Source organism: Anneissia japonica, unplaced genomic scaffold (genome assembly GCF_011630105.1).
Source record: "Anneissia japonica isolate Jap-2015-1 unplaced genomic scaffold, ASM1163010v1 scaffold287797_len360924_cov175, whole genome shotgun sequence".
NCBI lineage: Eukaryota > Metazoa > Echinodermata > Crinoidea > Comatulida > Comatulidae > Anneissia > Anneissia japonica.
Genome location: NW_022720147.1, coordinates 85,175 through 99,379, shown reverse-complemented (window position 1 = coordinate 99,379; position 14,205 = coordinate 85,175). Strand labels below are relative to the sequence as shown.

General features: G+C 33.7%; 2 protein-coding genes across 3 annotated transcripts in view; one reads left to right on the top strand and one right to left on the bottom strand.

Annotated features, from left to right (window-relative positions):
- The window catches only part of LOC117111273 (zinc finger protein PLAG1-like), a 68,539-nt gene extending 66,960 nt beyond the window's left edge, over positions 1 to 1,579 (bottom strand). The window contains exons 1-2 of the mRNA XM_033254186.1: positions 1,448 to 1,579; positions 1,090 to 1,246 (exon numbers count right to left, since the gene is read on the bottom strand). The gene's annotated coding sequence lies outside the window, so the exon portion shown is untranslated. The remainder of the gene's footprint in view (positions 1 to 1,089; positions 1,247 to 1,447) is intronic.
- LOC117111274 (coiled-coil-helix-coiled-coil-helix domain-containing protein 7-like) overlaps positions 1,508 to 14,205 on the top strand; it is a 15,045-nt gene continuing 2,347 nt past the window's right edge. Inside the window, exons 1-2 of one of the 2 annotated variants that reach the window (XM_033254189.1) lie at positions 1,508 to 1,660; positions 9,909 to 10,007. In XM_033254189.1, the coding sequence (XP_033110080.1) occupies positions 1,541 to 1,660; positions 9,909 to 10,007 (219 nt within the window). In that variant the 5' untranslated portion in view covers positions 1,508 to 1,540. Of the gene's footprint in view, positions 1,661 to 1,813; positions 2,035 to 9,908; positions 10,008 to 14,205 lie in introns of those variants that run through there. The other variant, XM_033254188.1, reaches the window with a different exon arrangement.

The window sequence follows — 14,205 nt, the reverse complement described above, 5'->3', positions numbered from 1 at the left end:
CTTATCAACATTGGATTTTTTTTATGGTAGAGTTCCATTTCTTTTTTTATAGACCAGCCACCTTTCCTATTTATTCTATGACTTGTCACCAATGACAATTGTTAAAAAATACTAAATGCTTATGACCTCAATCCTTAAATGCCAAAAAATGTCACTCTAGAATTTTTTACATATACAGGTACTTTCAAAAAGGCCCTTCTTAAAAAAAAGGTTTCATTCAAACCCCACCCCTCCCTGGCAAGGGGCCTGATTTCCTTCAAATAAAAATATTTCAGTATTATTGCATTTATTTTCATTTTAATTGGTGCAATTAATGACTTATATTGAATGTAAAAAGGGGTGTGTACAGCATCAGTCTAAACTGTACCAGCTGAATATAGTCACATCAATTTATTTTTAGACCAAGTCTTTATTCAGTGAACATACATGATTATCTAATTTTGTATAGTTCCTATATTATTATTAATATTATCGCATTAATTTTCATTTTAATTGATGCAATTAATGACTTACATTACTGGTTGCTCTAGTTTCACGTGCACTCTAAATGTCAAATGAATGTAAAAAGGGTGTGTACAATATCAGCCTTTCTGTACCAGCTGTACATACAGCTGTATATAGTCACATCAATTCATGTTTAGACCTAGCCTTTATTCAGTGAAGCAATAACCACTACCAGTGGCCTACTGTAGGCTAGCCCTAGTTTTATGAGTTCAGTTGACTGTCAAATCATCAGTTCCCATTGTAAGTGTGTTCGGAATATAAAGTGTGTATTCATAGCATTCAAAATACACCATTGTATTAGTATAGGCCTAGTGTGTACGATAAACAATAGTCCATTTATATCATCTTTAACAGACAGGGGTCATTTTGAATCAACTATTTATAATGGGCCACAATTACTGATAAAATTTCTCGGATACCACATCATTTCACGCATGCATACAGAAGAGGGACCAGCCCAGATCATCGCCAGCGACGGTCCAGGGTCGCTGGTTGGAAGCATAGGATGAGATGGTGTCAATTTTAACCTGGTTATTTCACACTAATCCAATATTATTTATGAGACACGAAAAATTGCATACACACCTCTGTAACTGCCTCTCTTCTAATACGACATTTCTATATTCTATCACTTGGCATTTTCTACGAATTTGATGATTTTTAGGTCCGAAGAGGGATGACATTTCTCCCAGATGGGACCGCCCGGCCAATCATTCCAATTCCAATGTTTTGACGAAATGAACTGTGGGCAAGTTAGTACGGTTTTGTCAGATTGAGAGACAGTAAATCGCAAATATAAATATTTTTTATTTAAAATAAGTTGAGAATGAACTTCTTTTGAAATATTTATTTATACCATTACTTAAAGTGAATGCAATATCATTTTGTTTACATTTATAACAACATTTTTATGAACAATAATTAGAAGTAGCCATAGTTTTACCTGTTTGTATAATGCAATCTTCCAAGATGTCCGCCTTCACATGACGGTGGTACTCAAGACAGTTCATGCAAAATTTTCTATTATTTCTGCAAAATGCAAACCGAAAATGCTTCTAGAATTGAAGCAGACAGGATAAGAAGTAAAAGAAACCCAGGATATGCTGACCAAACAGGGAAAAAACTAGCCAATTTTGACAATAATCCTTGCCTTGAGGTCGGTATTGTATGATTCATGAAAGACCAGCAACATGAATATTGATAAATTACGTAACCATCCAATTGTATTGTAATAGTACAGTATTGTATTGTAAAACTGAAGTAGGCCAACCGGTACCCACTGTCGCTAGATACTATAGGCGGTTAGGTAGGCCTCACTGTAGTAGCTAGAGGTAGAAGAGGAGGCGATGGCTGGTCTGGCCTAGCCTTAGATTTAGGCAATGCTTTTTTGGTTATGTTATGGGCCAGGCAAATTGGGTCCTTTTGGTCCAAAGGGTCTTTGATCCGAGGTCCATGGTCGCACGTAGGGTCTTGGTCCAAAAAGTCTTTGGTCCGAAGATCCAAATTTTAGTGACCTGGTTTTCTGGGAATGTAAGTAAGTTATACATTTTTAAATCGTGTATTAATCACCGCCAGTTTTTCCTTATAAAAAAATAGCAAATATTAAAACCACTCATCAAAAAAGGCAGGACAAACAAATAACAAAAGATGATGTATGGTAAGGATGGCCCATTAAGTTTTTCTTTTTTTTAAAAAAAGTAAAACTTATTTCCAATGGTGTCCTGCATAAAACCAATTAAAAAATATGAATGTACCATACAACACTGCTTTCGTGAGTGATTCTTTATTTTACATGATACATTGCGTATTTAAATAAGATCATAAAATGTAAGATCTTTTATATGACCAACGTTTACAATTATTATGTGATCTAGGCCTATACTTTTCTCCATATATATTTTCAGTTTTTCATTCAACAACCAATAATTGTATGCAGTGGTAGTCCCTATCATGTGTTTTTTTCAATCATATTTTTCTCTATATTTGAAATATATTTACTTCGGACCAACAGACCTTCGGATTAAAGACCCTTCGGACCAAAAGAACTAGTGTGCTTTGCCTTTGTTACGGTGAAGAAATGGCACTTTATAAATCACCTTTTTATTTAACAGTAACAATATTTTATTGTTTTTTTCTTATATTCATTAATTAAAGCCATAGTTTAGAAGTTTGTGCATTAGTTTCTCCAGCAATGAATACAATTGACCATGGTGGCTACAACAAGCTTGTTTGCTTTAATACTGAGGGCAGCATTCAGTGGTGAGGTAACCATGCGGCATTTGTTGTATGCTGATTTGAGCAGTAACTTTGTGGCGACAGGTGTATTACCCCAGGGGCGAATATAAACTAAAGACATTCAGACCCCTGGAACTTAAAATTCACCAGATGGTAATGTGCGCCCCACCCCCTGGTTTCAATATAAACATTCCTATGTTATTATTAATATTATCACATTCATTTTAATTTTAATTGATGGAATTAATGACTTTTATTACTGGATACCCTGGTTTCATGTGCACTCTCTAAATGTTAAATTAATGTACAGTAGTACAGTGTTAACTGTACCAGCTGTATATAGTTCCATCAATTTATTTTTAGACCAAGTCTTTAATATTCAGTGAACATACATGATTATTTAATTTTTTTTTATAGTTATATTATTATTAATATTATCGCATTAATTTTCATTTTAATTGATGCAATTAATGACTTACATTACTGGGTGCTCTAGTTTCACGTGCACTCTAAATGTTAAATGAATGTAAAAGGGGTGTGTACATCATTATCCTTAGCTGTACCAGCTGTATGTACAGCTGTATATAGTCACATCATCATCATTTTTAGACCTAGCCTTTATTCAGTGAAGCAAGATACTGTATTTACTCGTCCTTTCGACGGGGAATCCTGGCCCCCCCCCCTCTCGCTGGTGCCACCCGTATTTTCCCCTATTAACTCCAGTCATTTAAACAGCGCTAATGGGAATCCCCTGTTGTTCATCGTATTTATAGGGACGGCCAAAAAAAAAAGGTGATGGGAATTTATCCAGGTACAGTAAGTATCCACTCATAGACTACCAACATTACCATTGATTTGTGTAATTTTTAATGCAAATATTTAAAAATGTCAGCTGAGCTACTGATTCAATACCCTTGGGCCTATGCTCGAGGAAACACTTGTACATGAATAGAGATATAAAGTAGAAATTTGGCTTATACCTAGGGTGGTCTTTTTCATGCACAGATCCATCAGGGGCAGATCCAGAGATGTCCAAAACAGGGGGGGGGGCATCAAGATAATACTACCATAGGGGGTTGGAGGGCATGCTGCCCCAAATTTTTTGCGTTCTGGACACCCGAAAATAAACTCTGAGGTGTTTTGGGTGATCAATTTTTTCTTTCTCTTTCTTTCCTCCTTGTTTTTTTTCTTTACCTTCCAAAATAGGGGGAGGGGCCGCCCCTCAAAGCCCCCAAATTGGGCCCCCCCTGTCCATTATGTGCATGAGACCAACAGCAAACTTCCAATCCATAGGACCATGGTTTTTCCCTGCACCAGCAATGGTAGCACTCTCTACATCACCCTCTATATTACAATTGCGGAATAGTTCGACCTTCACTGACGTTGAGTTTATTTTCATGTTATTCTCTTTTTACTTCATAATTTTCTTTATTATGATTTTTTTTGTCATGTTTATTTGCTTTGTAATTTTTTTATGATTTTTTTTTTCTAAAGCGAAAAAAAACCCCCAATTCTGAATGAATTAGAAAAAGATCTAACAGAAGTTGTATAACAAAGTAAAAATATAATATGACAGATTAATGTGGCGAATGGATAATTTTAGTTATAAAATGTGACTGTGTATGGAAGTGGACCAAAGGTTCTTAGGATTAGAAGGCAAGCAATATTCTTTATTTATTTATTTTTTATTTCAAAAAACCAAATCCAACAGCAACCACTTGCCAATAACAGGATGTCTTAGAATACTTACAAGCATATAAATAATATAATATTTTCAACCATTAATTCCAGTGGAGGATCCAGAGAAAAATCCAGGTAGGGGGGGGGCATGCAATGTGTGAAGTAAAAAGCTGGGTGTTTGGTATTTCAATTTAGAAATGCCTGGCAATTGACTTGGATTTAAATAGAAAAATTAGCTTGTTTTGGAGTACCATGCTTACCTCTTTCTCCTTTCTTTTCTTTTCTACTATATTCTTTTTGTAGGGTATTAGGCATAGCCCCCTGGATCTGCCCCTGATTGATTTATGATGGGATTTAAATTTTATTGGAAGGGAGATGTCTGTCATCGTCAAGCTGCAATTTCTTTGATTGGAATCAATGATTTATATATGATACCTTGTCTTGTATTAAGTGAACATGATATAATACAGACGGGCCTCTTCAACCACCAACAACTCTATTAGATTGGGCTCTAATTTATTATTTGAACATTTTTTTATATTTGAAAGTAGGTGTCGTAACCACCAACCTTCAACTCCTTCAAATGTGGTTCCAATTTTATTGAATTTAATGTTATATTGGAAAGGAGACAATCAAATTTAATTACCAGGCTAACTAACATTTCCTTTTATTATCGTCTGTAAATTGTTAATTTTTTCACCACATCCTTAACCAAGTTTCATCACAGTTCATGCTATTCCTTAAAATGTTACATGGCTAAATATGGTCATGATGACATCATATCATGACCATATATAGGCACATCATGACTATATATGAGCATACAACATATATGAGCATATAAAATTTGATGGTGTGGGCTGAGCTTTAAACTGTACCTGTAACTTCTAACCCAATTAATTGCCTTCTCATAGTTCATGTTTATAAATATTATAGTGGACATATTGTTTATATTAATTTAAGTGAGAACAGACTGTATCGGCCCAGTATCTGTCAGTGAGTGGTATGGACTTGCCAGATGCGGATATGATATCAAATACGCAAGCTAGCATTAGTTTGTAGGATGTACCGCAGTGAGTCAGATTTCGTTAATGGGATTAATTTATACCACTGCCAAAAATAAACAGTTTGGTAACATGACAATGTTTTTAATTGTTCCAAGATTTTGCCCCATAAACAACTACATAATGATGATTGTGATAATATAATAATAATTATTATTATTTAATGATGTTAGGTAATAATCGTTTTTAATATTAATAGTTTATAATTTAAAATAAAAATTTGATTTTCATGATTAACAGCAACTTAATAAAATGATGACATAAAAATATATTTTGTTACAGAACAGGGATGTGTTTTTTACCTATTCTAAAGCTAATTTCATAGCCCTCCATTCACCTTTATTAACTCCCTTGCCCATCCTTAAAATCCACTGTTATGACCCACTGACCTTAAAATGTCTAGCAACCACCCCTGTTTTCTACAGCTACAAACATTCTGAAGAATGAAAACAGTAAATTGATATTGGTAATAATTTTCTTTGTACCAGTATTACTTGTACAGTGTTGTAGTTTTTACAATATTTTTTTTACAGTTGATGGAGTATATAATTCTGATTATCTCACAGTTGCATGTACCAGTATAGGAAATATATTTATTTTGACAGTTTTTGTGAGGGTGGTGTATCATTCTGAAGCTGATTATTTTGTATACATACATAATGAATAACAAAAAGTCAAATTCAATAAACCTATAACTTAACTTATGAATTATAGTATAAGTTAATTAGATTTTAAAATTTGAATGATTGAAATAGGTACTGTATAACCCCCATGTAAAATTATTAATATTAAAAGTAGCAACCAAAGGATTAAAAACTCCAAGATGTTGTACCACCCAAAAATAGAGGAAAAATAATAGAACTGCTCCAGATAAATTATAAACCCGTAATATATGGAATAACAATTTAAAAAAAAACGTAATTGGCTATAAAAACCTTTTAATTTGATTCCAGATATTAACAGGTATGCAAAACTTATTTAAAAGCTTTTTTTTTAAATATACATACAAAGCAAGTTAATTGTTTTATGCTTTGCCCATAATCCAGCTCTCCATTGGAAGCTCTCTGACAGACAGCTTTCCCCACCCACTGAATAATTCTACAGGCACCACTTCTGTGGAGTACTTTTGTTACCTCTATGGTTACACTGTATTCAGGCATACAGATACTGTACAGAATTATCTGGAAAAATTTAGTCAATTGTTTAATTTTTTTTCTGTGCCCTTTAGTCATTGGAAATTTTTTAATTTTGTGGAATGCAATTTCCACGTACCGTACAAATTCGCCCGGTTTTATTGAAACTACAAACTTGCTGAATTCCAAAGATTTAACCATTAATGACTGTCTTATTTTACGGATAGATGGATGAATGAATTCCCAATTAATTTCTCACATTAGTTCTACAAATAATTAAGTTAGATAAAATGTGCTTGTGAAAATCAAATTTAGGCTAGTTGTCTTGGAAACATCAAGGGACTATATATGAGCATACAACATATATGAGCATATAAAATTTGATGGTGTGGGCTGAGCTTTAAACTGTACCTGTAACTTCTAACCCAATTAATTGCCTTCTCATAGTTCATGTTTATAAATATTATAGTGGACATATTGTTTATATTAATTTAAGTGAGAACAGACTGTATCGGCCCAGTATCTGTCAGTGAGTGGTATGGACTTGCCAGATGCGGATATGATATCAAATACGCAAGCTAGCATTAGTTTGTAGGATGTACCGCAGTGAGTCAGATTTCGTTAATGGGATTAATTTATACCACTGCCAAAAATAAACAGTTTGGTAACATGACAATGTTTTTAATTGTTCCAAGATTTTGCCCCATAGACAACTACATAATGATGATTGTGATAATATAATAATAATTATTATTATTTAATGATGTTAGGTAATAATCGTTTTTAATATTAATAGTTTATAATTTAAAATAAAAATTTGATTTTCATGATTAACAGCAACTTAATAAAATGATGACATAAAAATATATTTTGTTACAGAACAGGGATGTGTTTTTTACCTATTCTAAAGCTAATTTCATAGCCCTCCATTCACCTTTATTAACTCCCTTGCCCATCCTTAAAATCCACTGTTATGACCCACTGACCTTAAAATGTCTAGCAACCACCCCTGTTTTCTACAGCTACAAACATTCTGAAGAATGAAAACAGTAAATTGTTATTAGTAATAATTTTCTTTGTACCAGTATTACTTGTACAGTGTTGTAGTTTTTACAATATTTTTTTACAGTTGAGTATATAATTCTGATTATCTCACAGTTGCATGTACCAGTATAGGAAATATATTTATTTTGACAGTTTTTGTGAGGGTGGTGTATCATTCTGAAGCTGATTATTTTATATACATACATAATGAATAACAAAAAGTCAAATTCAATAAACCTATAACTTAACTTATGAATTATAGTATAAGTTAATTAGATTTAAAAATTTGAATGATTGAAATAGATACTGTATAACCCCCATGTAAAATTATTAATATTAAAAGTAGCAACCAAAGGATTAAAAACTCCCAAGATGTTGTACCACTCAAAAATAGAGGAAAAATAATAGAACTGCTCCAGATAAATTATAAACTCGTAATATATGGAATAACAATTTAAAAAAAAAAAAAATGTAATTGGCTATAAAAACCTTTTAATTTGATTCCAGATATTAACAGGTATGCAAAACTTATTTAAAAGCTTTTTTTTTTTAAATATACATACAAAGCAAGTTAATTGTTTTATACTTTGCCCATAATCCAGCTCTCCATTGGAAGCTCTCTGACAGACAGCTTTCCTTACCCCCTGAATAACTCTACAGGCAACACTTCTGTGGAGTACTTTTGTTACCTCTATGGTTACACTGTATTCAGGCATACAGATACTGTACAGAATTATCTGGAAAAATTTAATCAATTGTTTAATTTTTTTTCTGTGCCCTTTAGTCATTGGAAATTTTTTAATTTTGTGGAATGCAATTTCCGCGTACCGTACAAATTCGCCCGATTTTATTGAAACTACAAACTTGCTAAATTCCAAAGATTTAACCATTAATGACTGTCTTATTTTACGGATAGATGGATGAATGAATTAACAATTTATTTCTCACATTAGTTCTACAAATAATTAAGTTAGATAAAATGTGCTTGTGAAAATCAAATTAATAGGCTAGTTGTCTTGGAAACATCAAGGATTTTATTGCCAGTAAAAAACCTGTAATTCAACAAATGGCTTCCATATTTGACAATATGACCTCCAACTTGAAATATTTATTAAAAGGAAGATATTTTGAAATGTCTTGAATCATAAATATCAAGATGATGCCAACTACGAACAAAATATCAAAGTGATAGAATGATTTCTTTTTTTATACTTTTTCATATAGAGAAATCATAGTATATATAGAATGTTAATTTGAATGTACTATATACCCCACTATAGCAAAGGGGACTTCCCTCCAAACCATTCCCTCATACAATGAATCAAGGTCGTGGGTTTGTCCTTGGGCTTCCTGGCAAAAGCCTCCTGAATCTGCCTGTCTCATTCCCAGTGGCAGCGCTAGGATTTCCCCGATAGCAAAGCAACGCTCCTGATAGCAAGGCAACGCCCCCGACAGGCAGGGCAAGAGTTGTACTTTGGCACGTAGCGCCACCAGCAGGGGGGGGAGACTAGAAAAAAATGTTTAGCCCCTCCTAATCCCCCCCCCCAATAGCGCAACCACTGCTCAATCCCTACGACTGAACCACCTTTTTGTTGATTGTTATTATATGCTACTGTGTTAAAATTATGTTGTATTAATTTAGTGGACTATACTCTACTTTTGGGCATATGACTGCCACTATTGACTGTTTGGGTGTCATTCTTCATATAACATTCAAAACCTTACCTGAGTGCGAAACTTATTAAACATTATTTGCGAGCCTCATTTTTCTTTAAACACTGTGTGCGAGACTCATTTATATATCCTTTTTCACCATTTAAGATTAGTTGTGAGTCTCAACACTATACTTTGGCCTATGTGTCAAATCCTTCGGTGCAAAGTCTCCTTCTTCAGTTACCGTTTTTGTATTTTCCAGTCTGCAGCCAGTTACATTTCTGCAAGCCTCATTTAGACAGCTCCCTTCCACTTTTTCACCTAGTGGTAGATTACTATTGTACATCCCCATCCACCCCCACCTTTTCTCTTCTATTGTTGTCTATGTATTTTTTGGATGTTGTCGCATCTTAATGATTTATTATCTGTCATCTGTGTCATCTGATGCCAATAATAGTATTTTCTAGGTTGATTGTGTTAGTGCAAATTAAAAAGTATCACTTTGTTTGAATTAATGATATACATGGGGCAGGAACAGACTATCATCCTCTAATTCGCTCTGAATGTCACAATGTCCCCTTTTTCTTGTCTACAGGAAGCCGATGCCTCATACCGTTGTCTCCATGAAAATAATTTTGATCGCGATTCATGTACGAAGTATTTCCTGAATTATAAAAATTGCCGCAAATTTTGGGTAAGTATTTTTATAAAATATTTACCAATAGTTTATTTGAAAAAAATACTAATGTACCAATATTTGTTAAAAATGTTAAAATGAATACCGACTAACTGGTAACTTCAGATGCTATGAATGCATTTAAACTAGTGCATATACAAAAAAGCTGGATGTTTTGTGTGTATGCCACACCTATCCAATTTACATTCCATTATTAATATTTTTGGAATATGAAATGTTGGAGTGAGATTACAGGATGGTATTATGAAGACAGTACCATTCATAACTTGGTGCACAACTCGGTTCAAATCAAATAATGAATTAGAGGCTTCCTGCCTTACTCAGACGCTAGCCAGCTAATTATTACGTTGCCTTGACCTTATTAGAGGCGCGATCTCCAAGAAGTACGATAGTTGGCTAATAAATAGTAATTTGTCATCAATACAAGATTAGATTTGCGTCCCAAGCAGCCTGTAGCGCATAATGTTTGATAGGGATCTAGGCTGAAGGCAACGTCAGCTAATCAACTGCGAGAGGAAACTTTCAGGCAAACTTTTCAAGGCGCACACAGTGATTGAAAACTTCCACTTTTTCTTTCATGGCCACTTGCCACACCATGTCACCTTCTTGCACCATTTTAATTATACATTTTAATTTACATAATTTAAATTAACACAAGGTAGAAACATGTGGTATCTTATTAATACCATGCTCTACAAATTTAATACCGTGCTTTACCATTTTAATACCATGCTCAAACATTTATAATACCAAGTAGTTTAATAAAACCATGGTGCACAGTGGGGTGCACAATTAATACTTTGTACCATAAGTTCTACAATTTTAATATAGTACCACATTGCACCAACAATATGTACCATAGTTCAACCATTTCAATATAGTACAATATTGTACCATATTAATACCACATTGTACAATAATATGGTATAATGTGTATTTATGTTAAAATACATTGCAACATAGTACACCAAATTAATACCATGTTACATCATATCAATACCACAGCATACTATCAGAAAAAAATCCCACAAGTTACCTTAAGAAGATTATGGTAGGACAAATTACCCAAATGAAGATTAACTCCTTATGCAAATTCTGGTTTTGTTACACCTTTATTGATATTATTATTAGATTCTGAAAAAAGCAACTTTTTGCATGACTTGGTGACTGAGGGGGAGCCGAAATAGGGTGAAATTAGGTGATTTTTAACTATCTGAGCGTAATTTTTTGCTCAACAATCTTCAGTGGGAAGGGGGAGAAACTTGGGGTGCAAGTTTCTTTTGGAAGGGTGTGGGTACCCCATAGAAATGCAGAATCTCACTTTGATGAATGTGTTCTACCATGTGTTTGTCCATACCACAGAATATATGATGAGCCATAGTACTAACAGTAGTAGTCTCATTGAATTAATATAACACAAACGATTTCATTTGTTTTGACATTGCACTGTCAATTGGGCAGGTAGTGATTAAGTCAGAGGCATAGTATACCATGTTGTACCACTTTTATAGGCCTATCATTCATTCCGTATTACATGTTGTACCACTTTTATAGGCCTATCATTCATTCCGTATTACATGTTGAACCACTTTTAAAGGCCTATCATTCATTCCGTATTATTGTCAGGGTAGCAATTGACAAATTTAATATCGATCATCATTAACAAAATTTACCCCCATTGTTTCATTTTCAAGCTGATACCATATTGTTTTTTGGCGTGTTTTTTGGCATTTTACAGCAGGGGCAGATTGCTATAAAACGATCTTAATTGGTAGTCTTATCTCCTTGAATAAAGCCGGCTTTATCACATAGACGGTCTTATTAAAGTCACTCTGCAAAGACCATTGCTATAAAACAGTCTTTGCTTATTAACCACTTTGAGTTTTGAAATGCCAACAAGCACTCACTGGTAATACAAAATTTAGGACGCTCCGAGTAGGCTTAAACTTTAAGACAGCAAACTGGTTAGACCACGGTATAGCAATAGTCTATAGTCATAGACAGATAGTGACGTCGCAATTATAGCCCGCTAAGCGTTAAGACCGTCTAAAGACCGCTTATAGCAATCCACCCCAGAAAATTCTATGCAAATGGAATATAAATTAATTTTTAAAATACCATTTTGTACCATCTTCTATGATATTGTACCAATTGGCATAATTACACCATGTCAAAAACCAAATTGCAAGTGTAAAATTGATGGTCTTATTTCAACTTTACTTTGTAACTGTTAGATGAGAACGAAATTAACTAAAAATTATTAAATTGATGAATGAATTTTATTTTAGCTGAAATAATTTCATTGATGAGAATGTTAAAAGTAGATAAATAGTTTTAGATAGTTGTTAATATTTAAGTACTTGTTCTTTGGTTAGAATTCATAATAAACTATTGTAATCCATAACCTACGTCATGGTATTATTCAAAACTCTCACAAAAATAATCAGTTATTTAATCAATCAATCAATCAATCAGTCTGTTGATTATTCAATCAAACATTCAATTCAATCAGTCAATTAGTGAATCAGTCAGTTAATCAGTTCAATCAATTAATCAGTTAATTATTCAAATAATCAGTTAAACTTTCAATTGTTTTACTCTGAATATTTTTACAAAACATCGTATTTCAATACTGAACAACAGGGTGTGACAGTATACAGAGAGACCTATAAATTGCTGTGTTTGCAGCTATTCTTTGACAAGCATTTGAATTACAGACTTATCAACAGACAGACATTAACCAGAAAACAAAAGAATAGATGAAAAACAGATGATAATTTTTTTTAAACCAGCTGGCAAGAAACATTCTATAGGGGTTGGGGGTGGACAATTGACCCAGCCATTGGAAACATTTTCTAAGACAATTAACCTGAGAGTTCCATTTTTGGGCATCTAGAAGCGACAAAGGCTAAATTTTTTCATCTCAACCTCACTCTTCCCTACCATAATGGGGGCTGATGTGTGTGTATTTGCCTATCTTTCAAAAAGGACCATCTGTCAGGAAATGCTGATACCATAGCTATCTGGAGGTAGAAATTAATAGAACCTATGTTTACTGGAATGTTTTGCCACTGATGACATGAACACTTACTGTACATTATAACCAGTTTAATTTAAAGTGATTTTTTTTTTCAAATTACATATTGCATCACTGCTATTGTTTTGCATTGAAGCTGTCAATTTTTGGTTAAGATGCACACCTTCCTATTAAACCTAAAGGACTTTGGATCAATGCAATCTTTACAAATTTGCAATTTCATCTCACAAATAAAAAAATCTCCATTCATTCCACCCTTCCTCGCTTCCTTCTTAAACAGGCAGTTCACCTCCCAATTTAGTCCACTTCTTTCTTAATTCCAAAAGTACTCTTATTACACGAGCTGCATATGAACATAGAGCCCAACCACCAATTCTCAAATCATCTAATTCAGGACTTAGGACCTTTATTTTGCACCAAAATTGTACAATATTTATTTATTGTATTTTAAGGAAGAGTTAATTCTTCATAGATATTTATGGTTTCACCTCTTAATTTGATATACCGTAGTTTTGTTCTTGATGCAACCATTCAATAGCTGCAAAACTATCCTCAATGAAAACATACAGTATAGTGCCTAGCTCTCCATGCCGTAGTCAGCCTCTCTTATATCTACCACTGAAATTAGTCTTTCCTAGAATCCTAATGCACTTGCTTATTCAAATCACTTCCTCTACAGTGTCACAAAAATAAGAGTTGTCACTGCCACTTTACTCAGCTTTGCTATACTTCAGCTCTACTTTTTACGTGTTTAGAAAACACTGTTTAGCTGCTGTCTCCATTTAATAGTTTTATTATAGATTACTCTATGATTACTGGTATGCTTTTTGAGGCCACTATTGGCCGATCGTCTCCATTTACAGATTTTAATTATCAGAGACTGAATTCCAAGACCACACCATGATTTTTAGAGTGGTCTCAAATTGGACGGGTGAACTGTAATTATATGAGGCTTTAGCACCCAATCCGCCTAAAAAAAAAAAAGTGAGCACTCATGGCGCCTTATACACAGGAAGGATGATTCAAAGACTGCAATGAAATCCATTTTGACAGAGAAATATAAACAAACAATGGAAAAGCGAACAACGCTCGGCTAGGTAACAAGCCCTGGATTAATTGTAATCCCCCCCCCCCCCAAAATGCTTGGCATTAAAGGCT